Here is a 19,574-nt window from a genome sequence, read left to right as displayed (position 1 = left end):
GCGGCCCTATCTTCTCCTCACCTCTGCCCGCCTCCCCCCTTGGGCACCCCCAGGCACCCCCACACGGCGGCTGAAGGGCTCCTTCAGACATGTGCACCTGTCCCGCGGCCCCCCCTTTTACTGACCCCTGCAGTTCCCCCTCCCCACCGCTCAGTGTCCTCAGGATAAAAGTCTGGCCTCTTTGCCCAAGTCTAAACTCTGGCTTTTGCCTCCTGGTCTCAGTAGTCCTCGGCTGTCCCCGTGACCCTTCCCCCGGCCCCCCAACATTACAGGCCTCCAGCTGCACCGGGAGCTGCTCAGCGGGACCCCTGCACGCAGCGTGTTCCCACCTCCCCCCGGCTTTGCCTTGTTAGGCCTTCTGCCCCTGCAGTCCATCCCCCCAGCCTCTCATTCTGACCTCGGCCGATAACCTCCTTGTCCTGAGGTCTCACCCCTGTGCGTAGGTGTTCTTCTCCCGAGTCCCTGTCCCAGCACCAGCCTGGTCCTCAGGGCCACTCAGACACCGGCTCAGGGCTGGTCAGGGAGCAGGATCCAAACATGGGAAGGGGGCGGAGCTCACCCCCGCCGTGCAGGCATCGGGCCCCGAACCGCCTTTGGGGTCTGTTGGCTTTGGCACTGGGGTGGGCGGTCCAGGATGACCCTGGTGAGTGGGAGCAACCTGCGGGACTGGGCCTGCGGTGGGACCCCAGCCCGGGCGGGACGGGGAGGCAGGAGGGTGGCCCACCCGCTGACCCAGCCCGGTGCCCAGGTGGTGATCATGCGTGACTACCAGCACGAGAACGTGGTGGAGATGTACAACAGCTACCTGGTCGGGGATGAGCTCTGGGTGGTGATGGAGTTCCTGGAGGGCGGCGCCCTCACCGACATCGTCACCCACACCAGGTACCACCACATGGCCGGGCCCCAGCGGGCACCCAGCCTGCTGCCTCCCCGGGCTCTCCGGAGGGGGGAGCTGCATCCCCTCGGGCCTGTCCCACGACAGGAGGAAGTCCCCTCAGACTCTCTGGGGTGGTGCCGTGTCTGGGGGCCAGGAGGGCCGCGTCCCCCTCAAACCCCTGGGCGGGGCCCTGTCTGCCCCTGTCGCTGACCCCCTTCCCGCGCAGGATGAACGAGGAGCAGATCGCCGCCGTGTGCCTGGCCGTGCTGCAGGCCTTGTCTGTGCTCCACGCGCAGGGCGTCATCCACCGCGACATCAAGAGTGACTCCATCCTGCTCACCCACGACGGCAGGGTGAGGAGCAGGGTGGCTTAGGCTCCCCCTACCTCTCCCCAGCTCTCCTCTGCTCTTAGGGTGTCTCTGGCCCCAGGTTCGGTGGCTGGAGGAGCAGTATGTTTGCTCCTTNAGGGCGTCATCCACCGCGACATCAAGAGTGACTCCATCCTGCTCACCCACGACGGCAGGGTGAGGAGCAGGGTGGCTTAGGCTCCCCCTACCTCTCCCCAGCTCTCCTCTGCTCTTAGGGTGTCTCTGGCCCCAGGTTCGGAGCAGTTTGCTCCTCAAGCGACAGTCCAGAGTTGGGTCTGGGTCAGTGGGGGCCTCTGTTCATGCGACACTGGGGGCCCTGGACTGGGGAGGCTCTGCCTTCAGCAAGGGATGCTGGGAACTATAGCGTCACACTGGGCCCAGAGAGGGCAGAGGGGCCTCTGGGTGGCCGACCCCAGCTCTCGGCCATATGCCTCCTCCTCCACTGAGAGACTGTCCCTAGCCGAGCACCCAGAGGTGGGCCGTCAATCACGGCCCTGTCTCCCATCTTCTGGACCGAGGCTCCGAATCTGAGGTCGGTGGAGGAGCCTCCCCAGTGACCAGAGCCTGTCTTTATATTTTAAGAGTAGACGTGATTTTCAGCGGGAGAGGGTCCTCGACTTGCACCAAAATCTTGTTGGTGATTCGCCTGCCCTCCCCCAGGAGGGCTAAGCCCTTCAGTAGGGGTAGGGATGGCAAGTTTCACTGGCAGTCTCCTTTGAAATCCACCAACCCCTAAAGCCGTCTACACATGTGTTTGGAGGACCTCTGGCCGTCTGAAATTGTGTGCACACCATGTGCGTATGTCTCCTGGGGGGTGAGAGGATCCATACATCTCCCCAAGAATCTGGAAAGGGCCCCTGTCTCCACAACGGTGGGATTCTGTGGCTCTGGGCACGTGGTCGTTGTCGAGTGGGCCGCACCCCTCAGGCCCTCCTGGGCAGGGCTGCGCCCCTCTCATCTGAAGATGTGCTCCCTCCAGGGACCCCGGGCATGGGCTTTGGGGTGATCTGAGCCCCCAGGAAGCATTTGTTGCCTGTTGGGCTTGGGCCGCTCCCCCCAGGAGCCCCAGGGCAGACCCTGTCAGGAAGGCAGCCATGTGATCCTGGGGAGGGTCACACTTGAGGGCCCCCTGCTGCAGATGGTGGGGCTGCCCAGTGGTCTGGCTCCAACCTCTAGACGGCAGGTGGACGGACCCTGCTCACTCTCCCACCTCAGCCCCTCTGACCCCCCGCTGGCCGTGCCCTGTTGCAGGTGAAGCTGTCAGACTTTGGGTTCTGTGCCCAGGTGAGCAAGGAGGTACCACGGAGGAAGTCACTGGTCGGCACGCCCTACTGGATGGCCCCAGAGCTCATCTCTCGCCTCCCCTATGGGCCAGAGGTAAGCCGGAGGTGGCCGGGCTGTCCGGCTGTCAGCCCTGGCTATGGCGTGACCATCTGAAACAGCTGCAGTGCTGGGGGCCGGGTGGGGCTCGGTCTGGGAAATGGGTCACCAGGGATGAGCTTTGGGAAACGAGGTAGGTACGCGTGCATTCATCCCTGATTGGGTGCTTGTTCGGAGCCACACCCAGGGCTGTGAGTCACAAAACCAGCTCAGAGTTAGCGGAACATGAAAGGTCTGGGTCCCAAGGACTGTGAAGTTGAGGATGGGGACAGTCTTCTGGCCCAGCCATCCATGCACTGTTCCCCCCTAGCTCCGACTTCTTCAGTGTGTCCTCAGGCAGCCGGGCACTCCCCTTGTCGGAGCAGAGATGGCCCAGTACCTCTAAGTGTCCCAGTCCCCTGCTCCCCTCCCCGGAGTGCCACTGTTTTCATTAATCTTAGGCTTGGTTCTGATTGGCCCAGCCTAGGTCACGTGCCTGTTCCTGAACCAACTACTATGTCCCAGCTGGGCTGGTTCCGCCCCCTGCAGGTGGGAGGGAGGGCTGTTCCTGGTGGAGACCTGGGCGTGGTTAGCGGGAATAAGGGAGGGGTGCGGCGTGCGCAGAACTTTAAGTGTGTGGGTCTGGCAAGGTGGGTGCCGGAGCGGGTGTTCAGGACCCCAGTCACAAAGAGGCAAAGGCACAAGCTGGGCCCCCCGCACAGCTCAGCCCTGCTGTCCCTTCCCCACTGCAGGTGGACATCTGGTCTCTGGGGGTGATGGTGATCGAGATGGTGGACGGGGAGCCCCCCTACTTCAACGAGCCACCCCTCAAAGCCATGAAGATGATTCGGGACAACCTGCCACCTCGACTGAAAAACCTGCACAAGGTGGGCCCCGCCCGGCAGGCGGTGGATAAGGGACAGGACGCTCGCTCCGTGTTGGACTCCCCACCCCCGTGGGGCCCCTGAGCCTAGCCGGCCGTCCTGCGGTGGTTGTGCTGAACACACAACAGCATAGCCGGGGCCAGGAGAGGAGCCTTCCTGGTAAGGGAGGGGTGCCGCCGGGGCCCAGCTGCTGTTGCCTCCTTACAAATCTTAAAAATGCAGAAGAAAGGATCCCCTGGGTGGATTTGTTGCTTCCCCTGGGGCTGAGCTCTGGACACACGGGATCCCATGGCCCCCTCCCTGGGCAGCGGACGTTGTCATCCCATTTGACAGCGCACACCGAGGCCCAGTGGCCAGGGAGCAGTGGAGGTGGCACTCAGACCCCCTGACGGCCTCCCCTTCCTCCTTCCTCCCGACAGGTGTCCCCGTCCCTGAAGGGCTTCCTGGACCGCCTGCTGGTGCGTGACCCGGCCCAGCGTGCCACGGCGGCCGAGCTGCTGAAGCACCCGTTCCTGGCCAAAGCGGGCCCACCCGCCAGCATCGTGCCCCTTATGCGCCAGCACCGCACCAGATGAGGCCCCGCGCCCTGTCCCTGAACCAAAGAGTCCCCGGGGTCACCCCCCGCCCTGCCGCAGGCCAGTAGGGGGCCGGCCCCCCCTCCTCAGCCCGGGAGACACTCCACGTGGCACCGCCCTTCTTGCTGGGGGTGGGGGGTGCAGGACCCTACTACTGAACTCCAGTTTTGATTTTGTGACTTTTACAAAAACACAAGGACTCGTGGGGGCACGTGAGGGTCCCAGAACCCCCAGCTTTGGGGACGGCCCCCCCTGTGTCTTCCTGTCTCCAGGAAGGATGGGCAGCCCCCCATCACTGGAAATCATCTGCAGTGGGGGCTGTGGTGGGTGGAGAGAACACTACAAAAGGTGTGTGTGTGTCTGCGTGCGTGTGTGTGCACGCACGCAGGTGTGCATGTGTGTGCGCGTGTGCATGTGCAGAAGGTCCACCCGCTCTGTCCTCCAGCCTGTGACTGGGCGTCTCAGAGACCTTGCCTAACATACAGCCCCCTGTCCCCCCCCCCCTGAGCCATTGCGGGGGGCGATCATGAATGTCTGAAGAGTGGCCTTTTCCCCAAGTCCCGCACCCCCTTTCTGTGGCTGGATGGGGAGACAGGGGTCAGGGCCTCCCGCCCGTCCCCAGCCTCTGCAGAGGACGACTACTGCGCCTGGACAGCCTCCTCTTTTCTAGAAGTCTATTTATATTGTCATTTTATAACACTCTGGCCCCTGCCTCGACTCGGGACGGATGGTCCCTGCCCGGCGGGGCGGCACCAGGGACAGAACCACCACTTGAAGAATCAGGTTCCTGTTCCCTTGGAGCAGCCCCACCCTCCCCTCCCTCAAGTTAGTTTTACAATTAAAATGTTCTCTTGTTTTGGGTGTGTGCGCGCGCATGCTCCATGTGTGGAGAGCCCCGCCCCCGTCCGGGCAGCTTGGTGGGGATTGCGGGGAGGGGTTAGGGTGGAGAGAGGCCAGCCTCCCCTGGAAGGTTGAAGCAGCCAGTAGGGGCACGGATTCGCTCACCCCCTGGCCTGCTAACAGCCAGTTTACCAGAGTCCATGAGCCACTGTGACCGGTTTGCCAAATCTGGGATTTGCTGGAAACTTGTTTTAAAGGTAGTTTGTCTTGAGCATGTTCAGTGGGCAGAGATGATCCGCGATGAGTTTGTGGTACAGCAAGTTGGCCATTCAGAAAGTTGATCGGTTGGGAGGTGGGCTTTTGAGGAATTGGCAAAGGCAGGCGGCTGTCGAGTGGCCGGCTCTAAGGATGCTCCGTTGGCCGAAGCCTTCCCTCTAAGTTGGGGTCCGGGGAGGCTGAGCCTGGGTCTCCACAAGGGAGAAAGCAACTGGCTGACATCAGAATGACCGCGCTGCCTCTTTGTACCTACCGGTCACGGACAGCCCTGGCGGGTGCTGGGCTTCGACTGCGTGAGTCCTCCCGGGGGCCCAGGAGGGGGCGGGAAGCAGCAGAGTGAGGAGCGAGCGCCATCGCCATAGGCACCAGGGACCTCAGCCTGGTGTGTGGGCAGGAAGTATGTAGAGAGTCCGGCTTGAGCCACACTTCCCGCTCCCCACGGTCACATGACACCCCCCCCACCCACTTCCTCAGAGCATACCTCTCCCCAAGCCCTGAACTCCCAGAGGATGGGGCACCGAGGATGGGGCACCGTGTCTGTGACCGGGGCTGGCCAGGAACACGCACTGAGGCTAGATGGGGACTCAGATCGAATCATACCAAGGGCAGCAGCTGTTGCTGTGTGTGAATGTGTTGGAGCCAGGGTGGAGCTGTCGCGTCCCTGGGCAGAGCCAAAGTTGGCATAAGGAGGAATGGAAAACCGGAAAAGTCCAAAGCGACACACCCACCCCCATCCCCCGCCAAACACACACCAAAGAAGCAGCTTGGAGCGTAAATGCTTTTGCAAAGGATGTCTACCAGACTTGGAAGGATCAGGTAATGCCTGCCTGGTACAATTTGTTTCAGAAAATAGAAAAAGGATAGAAACCCCACTCATTTTAGGAGGCTGGTGAGCCTGTGATCCCAAAACCAGCTCAGGACGGTGAACAGCACCCCTCCGCTCGCAGCCTGAGTGCCTCGCTCGCAGCCTGAGTGCCTCGTTCCCTGGGGCCCCAGGGCCACTCCAGGAAGAGCCACTGCAGGTGAAGGACCGGAAGCCCCTCCTACGGTCGTCATTACGGGGTGGAGGCGATTCAGCTGTGATTGTCACCCTCAGTCACCATCACTGCAGTTTAAAAATGGTTTTGGGTGGCCTGAGGGTGCCTCTGCAGGCCCTGTGCCCCCGCCCCGTAGAAGGGGTTCCTGTGCCACCAAACGCCTCTAGTTGTTTCAAACAGGACATTTAATACAGGGGGTGGTTACAAACGTGTTGGGAAGTCTGGGGGGCCAACAGGGACAGTAACCTGGCCACGCGTGGGGCTGAAGGAACAGAAGGGCTGGGTGGCACCACCAGAACCCCCGGGGGGGGTCCCTTCGTGCCTCTGCTGCTGGGGGAACAGAGGTTCTTCCAGCTCCCCCACCCCAGTACCAGTGCCTCTTGCAGGTAGGACCCTACTGCCCCCAGCTGGCAAGGGGGTCCATGCAAGTTAGTTCTTCAGGCTTCCAGCAGAACAAGGGAGCACTCAAGGCGGGTGTGGCACAGCAGCAGCCCGCTGACCAGACCTGGTGTGACGCGTGCAGCGTTACCTCGGCTCCAGCAGGGGGTGCTGTGCTCNACAGGGGGTGGTTACAAACGTGTTGGGAAGTCTGGGGGGCCAACAGGGACAGTAACCTGGCCACGCGTGGGGCTGAAGGAACAGAAGGGCTGGGTGGCACCACCAGAACCCCCCGGGGGGGGGTCCCTTCGTGCCTCTGCTGCTGGGGGAACAGAGGTTCTTCCAGCTCCCCGCCCCCCCAGTACCAGTGCCTCTTGCAGGTAGGACCCTACTGCCCCCAGCTGGCAAGGGGGTCCATGCAAGTTAGTTCTTCAGGCTTCCAGCAGAACAAGGGAGCACTCAAGGCGGGTGTGGCACAGCAGCAGCCCGCTGACCAGACCTGGTGTGACGCGTGCAGCGTTACCTCGGCTCCAGCAGGGGGTGCTGTGCTCTCAACTGCAAAGGCCTGGGAGGGTAAGTCAGGATGTATTAGCCTGTAGGTCAAAGGCATGTTTACAGAGACCCAAAATGAGTGAGTGAAACAAGTCAGACCAGTGGTTCTCCCCAGTGTGGTTCCTGGACCAGCAGCATCCCTGGGAACTTGCTGGGAATGCAGATTCCCAGGCCACGCCCCAGGCTGAACATGGTCCAGAGGAGGACGGCGGAGGTGGGCACTCCCCTTTACGGAGGTGATCAGAGGTTGCACCATCGTCTCATTGGCCAGAGTTTAGTCACGTGGCTTCCCCCGGTGGCAAAGGAGGCTGGGAAATGTAGTCTTTATTCAGGGCTGCTGTGTGTCTGGCTTAAAATTGTATTATTGTAGAACTGTGATTCTCCACCTCTGCTGTTCACCAGACTCGCTGGGCTCCTCCGGAGAACCCAGAGGCAGACCCAAGTGTATTCAGGACCTTAATATATGATAAGGATGGCCCCCCAAAGCAATGAGGGAAGAAGAGATTGCTTAATAATAGTGTTGGGGAAATTGGTTCATTTTCTGGAGATAAAAGAAAACTGAATCCGTACCTAACACCACAACCAAACCCTTAATCTGTGCTATCCAGAACGGTAGTCACTAACCACGTGTGGCTATTAATTTTAAATTAATGAAATAAAGTGAAGCATTCAGTGCTGTGGCTGCACTAGCCACATTTGACATCCTCAATTGCCACTTTTAACCAGCGGCTACTAATTAGACAGCATAGATCTGAAAGCTTAAAATCATCTGAGTTCTATTGGTCAAGGTTTCTCTGATGGATTCAACATCCTCTGAAAAACCATAAAGGTGACGAAGGAAAATACTTGATGACCGGGGGCAGAGAAGTTCTTAAAACTCCCTCCATTGGAACAAATTGTAAAAATAATAATAATAATAATTAATTTGACTATGTTAAAATTTATTTTATTTATTTTTTTATTTTTGTTTATTTCTAGGAGAGAGAGAGACAGTGTGAGCAGGGGAGGGTCAGAGAGAGAGGGAGGCACAGACTCTGAAACAGGCTCCAGGCTCTGAGCTGGCAGTCAGCACAGAGCCCGACGCGGGGCTCGAACCCACGAACCGCGAGATCATGACCTAAGCGAAAGTCGGACGCTTAACCGACTAAGCCAGGCGCCCCAGACTATGTTAAAATTTAAAGCTTCTGTTCAAGGAAAGACATCATGGGCAAATGTAATAGGTTTCAGAATGGGAAGAAATATTTGCAAAGTCTAACACGGAGAAGATTTGTGTGTGGGTATGTGTGAGAGAGAGAACAAGCAAGCAGGTCAGAGAGAGAGAGAGAGAGAGAGAGAGAGAGAATCCCAAGCAGGCTCCATGCTGTGTGTGGAGCCCAACATGGGTCTCTATCCCATGACCCTGGAATCACGATCTGAGCTGAAGTCAAGAGATGCTCAACTGACTGAGCCACCCAGGTGCCCCAAGATTTTTTTTTTAATGAGAAAAAGAGTGGCCCAAATAGAAAAATGGGCGAAGAGTATAAACAGGCAACTTACAGAAGAAAAAGAACCCAAAAGACCAACCAGGGTGTGTATGAGGGTACAAACTCAGTGGTAATCGGAGGAAGGCAAATTTCAACAAAAAGCTGTCACACGTCTGGTAAAAATCAGTGTGTGGTTTAGACAAGTGAAGTATTGCACATGCGCATCTCCCAATAATTCCGCTCCTGGGTGACTTTCCAAAGAAATCATGGGACCGGCAGGGAGTGAACACAAGGGTGCTCCCTGCCGCAGTGCTTGTGGGGCAGGAGCGGGAGACAGCCCGGGTGTCCATCCGAGGGCAACGAGTGGTAAACACTGGCTGCACGCCAAGGACTCCCGTGCCGTGCTGAGGAGCCAGGGACCGGTGTGCCCGTGGGAAGGGGGAGCCAGCCCAGCAACAGAAAAAGTAAAATTAAGCTCTATGTACCAGGCTACGTGTGTTGATTACAAATTATGGACATAAAACACTAATATTCATTTTTCAAAATAAAAAAGAGAGAGAGAGAGAGACTCATTTACATAATAGAATGGCTCCCAGTGGGGAAGAAGGGGGAGGAAGAGGGAACAAAGAGGAAGAACAAATGAACAAGAGAGGGGTTTGGGGACGAATAAAGACCTTGACGGTCATGCTGAAGGTCTGTCCTATGAACAAAGGGCAGCCCCCTTTGGTGTGGCCTGGGACCTGGTCATGGGTATTCAAATGAAAATTATCCAGGTGATTGTGTGTGTGTGTGTGTGTATTTTTGAGAGAGAGAGAGTGCAAGAGAGAGGGGGACAGAGGATCCAAACCAGGCTCCACACTGACAACACAGAGCCTGAAGCGGAGCTTGAACCCATGAACCGTGAGATCATGACCTGAGCCAAAGTTGGACGCTCGGTCGAGTAAGCCACCCAGGCGCCCCTATGCAGGTGGTTCCAACGTGGTTGTGGGGACCGTCCAGCACTCTGTCCACCACGGTGTCACTGTTGGACCCAAACCACGTGCCTGCCTCCTGCCAACACCCCACAGCTTACGAAGAGGGGCCCAGAGAAGCATCTCATGCTGTCCCCCATTTCACAGATGTGGAATCCTGTCCACAGAGGGTAAGGCCCTGCCCCAGGTCCCGTGGCCTAGGAGGGCCAAGCCTGATGTCTCAGGTCCCTCGCTGGCTTCTGTGCCAGGCCCCGCGCTAGGCAGTGGGGCTGCAACATTGAGCAGGACACACATGGTCCAAGAGGCTCAGCCTCCGAGCCCCAGGGCCAGGCCAGTAACACCAGGGAGCAGGAGAGCAGGGAGGTGGGGGGAGCACACCCCCCCCCCCGAAGAGCAGTCACTTCTCAGGTCACTGTGACCTTGTGGGAGTTTGGCCTCACGATGCCGAATGTTCTGATGTTCCTTGAGAAATCCCCATTTTCATGTGAAAGTTCTTCAATCTTAAAAGGTAGGCAAAACACAGCACCTTGAACAATATCTCGTGGGCCAAGCAAAGTCAAGGTCATAGCTAACGTTCAACAAAAACTAAGTGTCCAGGGCCTCGCCGAGCTCCGAGTTTACCTCGTTGAACCTGACAGTGTGTTGAAAGGCGCCCCTTGCCGCCTCCCGAAGATACATCCACGTGGGGCCTCTCAATCCCACCTTCTGTAGGAAAAGGGCCCTTGCAGGTGTGATTAAGGGTTTTGAGACGAGATCACCCTGGTTTATGTGGCTGGGGCCTGCACCCAGTGACAACGTCCTGTCCTCAGAAAAGCAGAGGGAGGTTTGCGATGCCCAGAGAAGGCATGTGAAGTCAGGCGGACCCGGGAGGGCTGTAGTGTGAACAGCACCGGAGAAGATTCTCCCCGGCGAGCCTCAGAGGGGGCAAGACCCTGCCGACGCCTTGATTTAGGACTTTGGCTTCCAGGCCTGGAAACCGCACCTTTCTGCTGGTTGAAGCCACCAAGTCTGCGGTGATTCCATCATGGCACTCTAGGAAGCTAATACAGCCCTCCCGGAAGTGGCCGAAGTCACCAGCCTGAGGTCACACAGCCAGAAGGTGGAAGAGGCGGGATGTGAACCTAAGCACAGGGTCTGGAAGCCTCTGCACATCATGGCCGCATCACAGCCTCCTGGACTGGGCAGGGCTCCCTTCGCTGCTGCACCTGAGGGACCACAGGACCCAAAAGGAGGGTGTCAACTTCTGTCTCCCCAGGGGGGTGGGGGGCTGGGGGTGGCCAGTCAACTGGACTAAAGGCCAGGCCCCAAAAAGAAGGCTCAGGGGACAGATGGCTATTCAGAAGCATCAGGGCTGAGGGGTGTTGGGGCTGAGAGTGAGTCTGGACGGCAAACAGGGTCTCGGCCTGTGGTTTGGGGAGGTGGGGACAGCTCACGGCCTGTCCCTAGAACATCAGCGGCATCGCAGACGTTTGGGGCCCCTGGGTTAAACAAGGCCAGAATCTCTCACTTTCTTCTTCACTCCCTCTCTTCCCTGTACCTTTATCTCTGTCTCTCCCTTATTCTTTTTTTTTTTAATTTTTTTAAATGTTTTTATTTATTTCTGAGAGAGAGAGAGACACACACACACACACACAGCATGAGCAGGGGAGGGTCACAGAGAGGGGGAGATACAGAATCTAAAGCAGGCTCCAGGCTCTGAGCTACCTGTCAGCACAGAGCCCGATGCGGGGCTCGAACCCACGACCCGTGAGATCATGACCTGAGCCGAAGTCGGACGCCCAACCGACTGAGCCACCCAGGCGCCCCTCTCCCTTATTCTATCGCTTAACCTTACGTAGTATTTAAGCAGGTAACGCAAACCCATGGAACAAAATGTAAAAGATTCCAAAGGGGATAAATTGCAAAACCAACCTCCCTCCCTCCCCCACCCGCTCTCCCCAGAGGCGACCCCGGTACAAGCTTCTCGCCATCTCCTTCCAGAAACGGATGCATGTGCAATACCTCCGTGCATATGCAGATACGTGTCCTACTTTACACAGATGTCAGCATAATGTACACATCCTTCTACGCTTTGCGTTTCCCTCCCTAACGCTCCGCCGTGGTGGTGGTTCCTTGTTGGTACGGAAACAGCAAGCTCACTCCTGCCGGTGGCCTGAGTATCATCCACGGAGCATGTGATCCGCGAGTTACTGAAACAGTCCCTGATGATGGACTTCTCGGGAAGCTTGAGTGGAGATCTTGTACAAATGCTTGGTATCTGGCACCCAGTGTATCTGGGGTACATACGCCTTGCCTCCTCCCGCACCTGCCGCTAGACTCCCACCGGCCCTCTGCCCCAAGTAATGCCTCCTGGGTATCTCTAACCTTCTAGATCCTTCCCTGCCCCTGGCCAACCTCACCCCAGTCTCCGTCTTTGTCTTCATCTCTGTGTGTCTCTATGTCTCTTTGCTTCCCTCCCCACCAGTCTCTTCCACTTTCCCTCGGCCCCTCCCATTTCCCTCCTACCCAACTCATCCCTGCCTCTCTGTCGCCCCCTGCAGGAAGAAGCTGGCTCACCGCCGCCTCCGCCAGATCCCTGTGGTTTATTTTGGGGGAAGGCAGCACCCAACCCAGCTTCTTTCTCTCTCCCAGCCCCTGTCCCCTCCGGCCCTGGCTGGGCTTCCCCACCCCCTGCAGGCCTGGCAGAGGGGAACACCCCCTACAGGCCATCTGTAGGCGGTAGGGGCAGGCCCTCGGGGAACCACACCATGCTCTCTCTACCGGTAGGATTGGGCGTGATTCTGCTTTTGCGGTGAAGTGGTGGGAGCTAGACTCTGGCCTGTTGGACGTGGTTCCTTGACTGACGGAGCTTCGCGCGCCTGCCTTCTTGTCCTCCCTGCTCAGCAAACAGGGCAACCAGTCTGTCAGCCCTGAGCTGAAAATAAACAAACAAAAAACCCCAAACCCGCCCAAGGCCCTGCCCTGGTGAGGCAGACATTCTCAAGGAGTGACACGGTTCATGAGCAAGTGAACGCGGCCACATACTCGTAGGTATTTATAAATCATACAAAATTCAAGAAAGAAAGAACAGGGTGTGAGGACACGGAAGAGCTGGGGATGGGAAATTGACCTTGGCTGGGAGGCCCCAGGTTGCTGTCGATGTGCCAGTAGGGAACAATCACCAGGATATACTGTTGAGTAGAATAAAGCCAGAAACGCGTGTGTTATGAAGAGGTGACATTTGAATGGAAGATGGAGTGGAAGGCCTGCTAGGCAAAAGGGGCAGCATGTGCAAAGGCCCTGAGGTAGAAAAGAAGTTGGAGGGTCAAGAACCAGCAAAAATATGGGATACTGCGAGTGAGGGGAGAGTGCGGGCTGCCTCGGACAGCACTGTGGGGAGGAGTTAGCCCCATATACTAGATGGGAAACTGAGGCTCAGAGAAGGAAAGTCCTCTGCCCAAGGACACGCAGCATGAGGGTGGGGACTGTTGAGCTCAGCAGCCTCATGCTATTAACCGCCAGGACAGTGGTTCCTAGTGTGGACCCCAGGCCAGCATCAGCTGTTGGCCCACCCCAGAACTACCGAATCAGAAACTCGGGGGTGGGAGCAGGGTTTGGAGCCCAACAGTCTGCGATTAACAAGCCTTCTAGAGGATTCTGACACATAGTCAAATTTGAGAACCACTAAGCCAGGCCCTCCTGCCTCTCCAAACATTGTTCCTGTCCTCTGAGGGCTCCCTGTCCATCGCGGGTTGCATGGCGGCAAATGGCAGTCCCCAAAAAGACACGGCCATAGCCTAATAATCCCCAGAACCCGTGAATACTACCTTACTTGGGAAAAGGGATTTTATTGATATAATTCAGTTAGAGACCTGAAGGTGAAAAGGCCATCCTGGATCAGTCAGGTGGGCCCTAAATTTAATGACAAACCACTGACTTATAAGAGTGGGGCAGAGGGGCGCGTGGATGACTCAGTCTGCTGAGCGTCCGACTCTTGATTTCAGCACATGATCTCATGCTTCGTGGGATCGAGCCCCACATCGGTCTCTGCCCTGACAGCGAAGAGCTTGCTTGGGATCCTCTCTCTCCCACTCTCTGCCCCTCCCCCCACCAACATAAATAAACTTTAGGGACACTTGGGTGGTTCAGTCGGTTAAGCATCGGATTTCAGCTCAGGTCATGATCTCACGGTTCAGGAGTTCGAGCCCCGCGTCGGGCTCTGTGCTGACAGCTTGGAGCCTGGACCCTGCTTCGGATTCTGTATCTCCCTCTCTCTGCCCCTCCCCTGCTTGTGCCCTGTCTCTTTCTCTCAAAAATAATTTAAAAATCTTTAAAAGTTTAAAAACAAACAAACTTTAGGGGGAAAAAATAGTGAAGCAGAGGGAAAGTTGAGAGCGAAGAGGAGGCAGGATGAACACAGAGGCAGAGTTTGGAGTAATGTGGCCACCAGCCAAGGAACATGGCAGCCACCAAAAGGCACGAGAGGCAAGGAAGTATCCTCCCCTAGAGCCTCCTGGGGGAGCGAGGCCCTGGCGACCCCTGATCTCGGATTTCTGGCCCCTGGAATTACAAGAGAATCAACTTCTGTTGCTTCGGGCCACCAAGTTGGCGCTAATTTGCTGTGCAGCCTTAGGAAAGTAATCCACTGTGTAATGGGGCAGACAGACCGACAGACCCCAGTGGGACTTCCCACCTGGGATGAGATGGAGCCCTGTCACCGTGCCCAGCACAGCCTTCATCCTGTCCTCATCCCTAGGGCTCTGAAGCCCAGGAGTGGCCTTTGGAGCAGCCGGAATGCAGAGGGGGGCAGGGGTGGTGTCTGGGTAGATCGGGACCAGCTCCATGGCTCAGAGACGGGGCTGCAAACGAGGATCCCCTCTAAGGCCTTTGGGGCTACGGGAAGGGTTTTAAGGAGAGCAGAGCCATGGTCGGATGGCTGCTAAGAAGGGTCCCACTGGGGGTCAGGTACTAGCGTGGGGAGCTTGGACCCCGACCTCAGCCACCCTCCCTGGGGATGCAGACTCTGTCTGGGGCCAGACTGCCGGGGTTCAGATCTCAGTTCTGCCATTTCCTGGCTGGGTGACCTTGGGCAAGTTACTTTGCCTCTCTGTGCCCCAGTTTCCTCACAGTAAAGGGGGCTTAATAATAACAACACTTACCATAGCGGGTGCATCACATGAATACACACAGAGTGTGTAGAGCAGTGCCTGGCCCAGAGTAAGTGCTCCACAATTACTGTTATTACTGTTGTTGTGTCTCATTATCTTCTGCAGCTGTCGACATGGTGGGGCCTCCCAGACCTGTGTCTCAGCCCTGATCCACCTCTGAACTGTGGCCTCGTACATCCAGTCACCGCCTGGCACCTCCCTTTGGATGTCCTGCACTGAATGCATCCTCAATAGAATGCTCAATTTCCTGTCTCTCCTCCCCTCCCCCATCTGCTCTGCCTCCCATCTTCCCTTCTCTGATAACGCTGCCACCTTCTGTCCACTGCTCAAGGCCCATCCAGAGGGGATACTAAACCTGCCCTCTGCCTCCCATCCCATGACCTCCCCCCGCCCCCCCGGTCTTGTCCACCCTCCTCTGCCTCCTTGCTATTCCCCTGACCACTCTCAGCCAGAGATCAGTTATATCTCATCATTTCCCAGCTGAGACCTTCCCTGAGGGTCTCATTGCCCTACATTCCTCTGGGCCTCCCTGCCATTCCCCAAACGCACTAAGCTTGGTCCCACCCCAGGCCCTTTGCACTTGCTGTTCCTGCTGCCTGAACATGCTCAGCTCTTTCCCCTTCTTCGGGTCTTCACTCGAATGGCACCTCCTCCGAGAACCCCTCCCTAACTACCCTGGTCAACGTAGGCTTCCCACTCCTCTTCTCTGTCCTCACAGCCTATTCTTTTTCCTCAAAGCACTTGATGCTATTTGTCAATTAATCAGCTACCCCTTGAGTTGTTGAAGTCCATCCCTCCCCGGACAAGGGAACAGAAATCTGTCTGTTCTTTCACATTACGTCACCAATGCACAGGGCTTGCTGATATATGTAATACCATTATTTGATAAGTATTATTCCTTATTATTATGTAATAGTTAAGTGTTTGTTTAAAGAATGATAGGTAGAAAGGCCATGGAAAGTCAGTGATCCTTGTTTTTTCCGTCTATATTTTTTTCTTCACATGAATAGTAACTTATAAGGTCCCTTGTTGGTCATCTCGCTTTTTTCACTCAATAAGCTTGTAGATAATTTCTTTTTAGTATATAGAATTTTTGTTTTGCTTCTTACTGAGGTATAATTTACAATGCAACACACCCATTTTATTTTATTTTGTTAATGTTTATTTATTTTGAGACAGAGGGAGCAAAAGCAGGGAAAGGGCAGAGAGAGAGAGGGAGAGAGAGAATCCCAAGCAGGCTCTGTGCTGTCAGCGCAGAGACTCACGCAGGGCTCGAACCCACCAATGATGAGATCACGACCTGAGCCGGAGTCAGGAGTCAGATGCTTGACCGACTGAGCCACCCAAGCGCCCCCAAACACGCCCACTTTATTTATTTTTAAAAAAAATTTTAAAACATTTATTTATTATTGAGAAACAGAGCGTGAGCCGGGGAGGCACAGAGAGAGGGGGAGACACAGAATCCGAAGCAGGCTCCAGGCTCCCAGCTGTCAGCCCAGAGCCCGACACGGGGCTCGAACCCACGAGCGGCGAGATCATGACCTGAGCCGAAGTCGGATGCTCAACCAACTGAGCCACCCAGATGCCCCAATACGCCCATTTTAAACACACAGCTTGGCGAGTCTGGACCCGCGTATCCACCCATATAACCACCGCCGTTGGTGGATTCTGGGTGACGGCCGCCTTTTCCAGCCTTCTCCTTAAATGGAACCACACAGCACATGCGCTTTTCTGCCTGGCGTGTGTCACTCCGGATGACGACGTTTGGTGTCAGGCACGCACTGATATGTTTCGATGCTTTATCCCTTTTCCTTGCGGAGAGGACGTGACAGGACTACCTTGCCCCGTACGTACACCCTTGCGCTGTGCTCAGTTCGGAGTCGTTAGGAAAAAGCACGGCGTGTGGGCCTTTCCGTGGACCTGGGCTTTCATTTCCCGTGGCTGAGTCCTCGGGGTGGTGGATGGGTGCGTTGTCGGGTGGGGGAGCATTTGTGCGTTTTGAGTTTTTTATGTTTTTTTTTTTTTAAGTCATCTCTACACCCACTACAGGGCTTGATCTCACGACCCCAAGATCAAGAATTCAATGCTCTTTTGACTGAGCCAGCCAGGCTCCCCAGATATCTGGTTTTATAAGAAACTGTTGGGGCCCCTGGGTGGCTCAGTTGATTGAGCACCCGACTCACGATCTCGGCTCAGGTGAGCCTGACATGCTGCAAAGTTTGGGACCAAAGAGTCTGGGGGGGCCGGTGAGTGAGAGGCAAAGTCATTCAAGGTGGAAAGTACTTTTGGAGCAAAATCCCTGAGGTGGGAGAGAAGAGGTTATGCAGACAAAGACCAGAAATTCCAGCCTTGAATGTCAGCCAAAGAGCTGGGGTCATTCTTCTGAAGGCAGTGGGGAGCCATGGTGGGTTTAAGTGGGGGGAGGTGTCTGCTTGGGTTTGGGCTCTTGTAAGACCCTTCTGACTGTATCCGTGTGTGTGTGTGTGTGTGTGTGTGTGTGTGAGATACAGAAGGGGGTGAGGACCCCAGGAAGGAGACGATGTGAAATCTGGTGTGGAAACCACAGCAGGCCATGGAGTCAGGCCGGGCAGGGGTGAGGACCCCACTGTACACACTCCTTGCTGCTCTTCCCTTTAGGTCTCTGGCTCCAGGCCACTCCCTGCCCTAGATTCTGACCAGGGACAACTGTGACTCCCCAAGAAAGACACTCCGGCTCTTCTCTGCCCTTCCTCCCCCCCACCAGCCCCTGCTCCCTCTCCAGGGAGGACAGGCGGCCAGATATAGGTGTGGGCTGTGTGCTTGTGGCAGCCGGGGTGGGGTGGGGGGAGTGTCTCCAGTTGTGCGGGTGCCGTGAGCTCTGCGAGTGTTGGAGAATCTCCCGGGGACTCCCTGGTGCACCTGGGTTGCAGCCCTTGAGTGCAAGAGTTGGCCTGCCCCCTTCCATGGGCTCTCCCTGCCCCCCACCCCCCACCCCAGACCCTGGCTAGTTCTCAACTTTCCCAGGGCAGGTCATCTCACCTCTTGCCTCAGTTTCCCAATCTGTGAATCAAGGAACTATTACTAGATCCTTCTGGGGGTTGTCGTGAGGTTCCGAGAGTTAAAGACAGACCCCGATAAAGGTGACCATTATCTCTCGTGTGCTTCTGGGTTGTCCTCCTCGGGGGCAGGGGTGGGGGGGGGGTTGTCTGAGTCCCCGGGTGTATCCACCTGTCGACCTGCCAGCTGTGTAACCCTGGGTGAGTTACTAGACCTCTCCGTGTCTCAGTTTCCTCATCTGCAAAACGGGTGCAACAACAGTATTTCGTGGGGAGAATGCGCAGACGGAGTGAATGACTCCACCCAAAGGCCGCAGAACAATGCCTGGCACGCAGGCGGCCCTCAATTACATGAGCAGCTTCATTCGGGTGTGAGCTCAACCCTGGGTGTCGGGAACATGTGTCTGTCCGCGTCTTGCAGGAATCTGGGGCAGGAAGTGCCCGTGGAAGCCTGCGGGGTTATTTAGGGCAGCAATGGCACCGGGCCTCTCTTTCCTCATCTGTGAAATGGGAATAACAATGCGCCCCACACGAGGCTGGGGCGCCAGCTCCAATCCCGTTTCCCGCGTCTACAAAGTGCGGCTAATGGCGGCGCCCACCTCCTTCTCCGCCGCTGGACGAGGAAATGAACCTGTAAGCGCTTGGACCGGCACCCGGTGCGCACGCAGAGAGCACGCCCCGTGGAAACCGTCCCCAGTAATCCGCGTGCAGCTGCGCCTGTGCTTGTCTGGGCCGGTGCGGACGGGGCCCTGCAGGTCGTGGCCGTGGGCAGCCGGCCCTACAGGTTCCTCCGCACCCCACTTCCTCCAGCACCCCACTTCCTCCGCACCCTGACCTCAGCCCCCACCATCGCCCTTCCCCTCGCGCGCAGTTCGCCAGGACCTCTGGGGAAAGAGGGTTTGGCAGCCCGTAAGCCCTGCCCCTGTCCCGGGTGCAGGTCCCCCCAAAACTCGGGTGGGATTGCTGCTCCCCTCTCTGCCGCTCTCTCAGCGTCTCCCCGGGGTCCCCCATCTCTGTGCCTTTGCCTGCGTGCTTCTACACCTCTCTTTTTTTAAACAGAGCTTATGGGGCGCCTGGGTGGCTCAGTCGGTTGAGCGTCCGACTTCGGCTCAGGTTGTAATATGATCTCATGGTTCGTGGGTTCGAGCCCCGCATGGGGCTTTGTGCTGGCAGCTCAGAGCCTGGAGCCTGCATCGGATTCTGTGTCTGCCCCATCCCTGCTCGTTCTCTCTCTCTAAATGAAATAAATATATAGAGACAGAGAGCACATGGCAGGGCAGATAGGGAGAGGGAGAGAATCGCAGGTGTCTCCGCACCGTCAGCACAGAGCCCTATGCGGGGCTGGAACTCACAAACGGTAAGATCACGACCTGAGCTGCAATCAAGAGCTTACCTGCCTGAGCCACCCAGGGGCCCCTGTGTCCCTCTCTGCCCTCCACCTTGGCTTCCAGAATGTCAGGGTCCCAAGGGTGTGGCCCAGGTGAGGGGAGAGGAGGAAGCAGCCGAGGAGAGGCAGGGGCTCCCCCACCTCCCACCCTGTGGATGAGAAGGAGGGGGAGGGGGGGGTGTCTTCCTTAACTTAACCCTGCCGGGCCAGGTCTTAACGAGGGGGAGGGACGTTATTAGAGAGCAGGGAGCCCTCGTATTAGCTCTTTGGACACACGCTTCTCCCAGGGTCAATACCTGCGCCCTCAGCTGGCCCCGGGGCAGCTGGGACAGGAGGCCTGGGGCACTGGAGGGAGGCTGGAGGCCTCGACTCCCGGGTCCCCGAGGAGGAGGAGATCAGGACCTGGACTCCTGGCTCTGAAGGAG

The 19,574-nt window shown here is 57.0% G+C and overlaps 1 protein-coding gene across 1 annotated transcript in view; it reads left to right on the top strand.

Annotated features, from left to right (window-relative positions):
• PAK4 (p21 (RAC1) activated kinase 4) overlaps positions 1-4,920 on the top strand; it is a 44,390-nt gene extending 39,470 nt beyond the window's left edge. The window contains exons 6-10 of the mRNA XM_077773628.1: positions 749-882; positions 1,104-1,230; positions 2,497-2,622; positions 3,357-3,491; positions 3,908-4,920. Of these exons, the coding sequence (XP_077629754.1) occupies positions 749-882; positions 1,104-1,230; positions 2,497-2,622; positions 3,357-3,491; positions 3,908-4,063 (678 nt within the window). The 3' untranslated portion in view covers positions 4,064-4,920. The remainder of the gene's footprint in view (positions 1-748; positions 883-1,103; positions 1,231-2,496; positions 2,623-3,356; positions 3,492-3,907) is intronic.
• The last annotated feature ends 14,654 nt before the right edge of the window (positions 4,921-19,574 follow it).

This window comes from Crocuta crocuta, unplaced genomic scaffold, assembly GCF_008692635.1.
Source record: "Crocuta crocuta isolate KB4526 unplaced genomic scaffold, BGI_CrCroc_1.0 scaffold267, whole genome shotgun sequence".
Classification (NCBI taxonomy): domain Eukaryota; kingdom Metazoa; phylum Chordata; class Mammalia; order Carnivora; family Hyaenidae; genus Crocuta; species Crocuta crocuta.
This window is presented reverse-complemented; position numbering and strand designations above follow the sequence as displayed.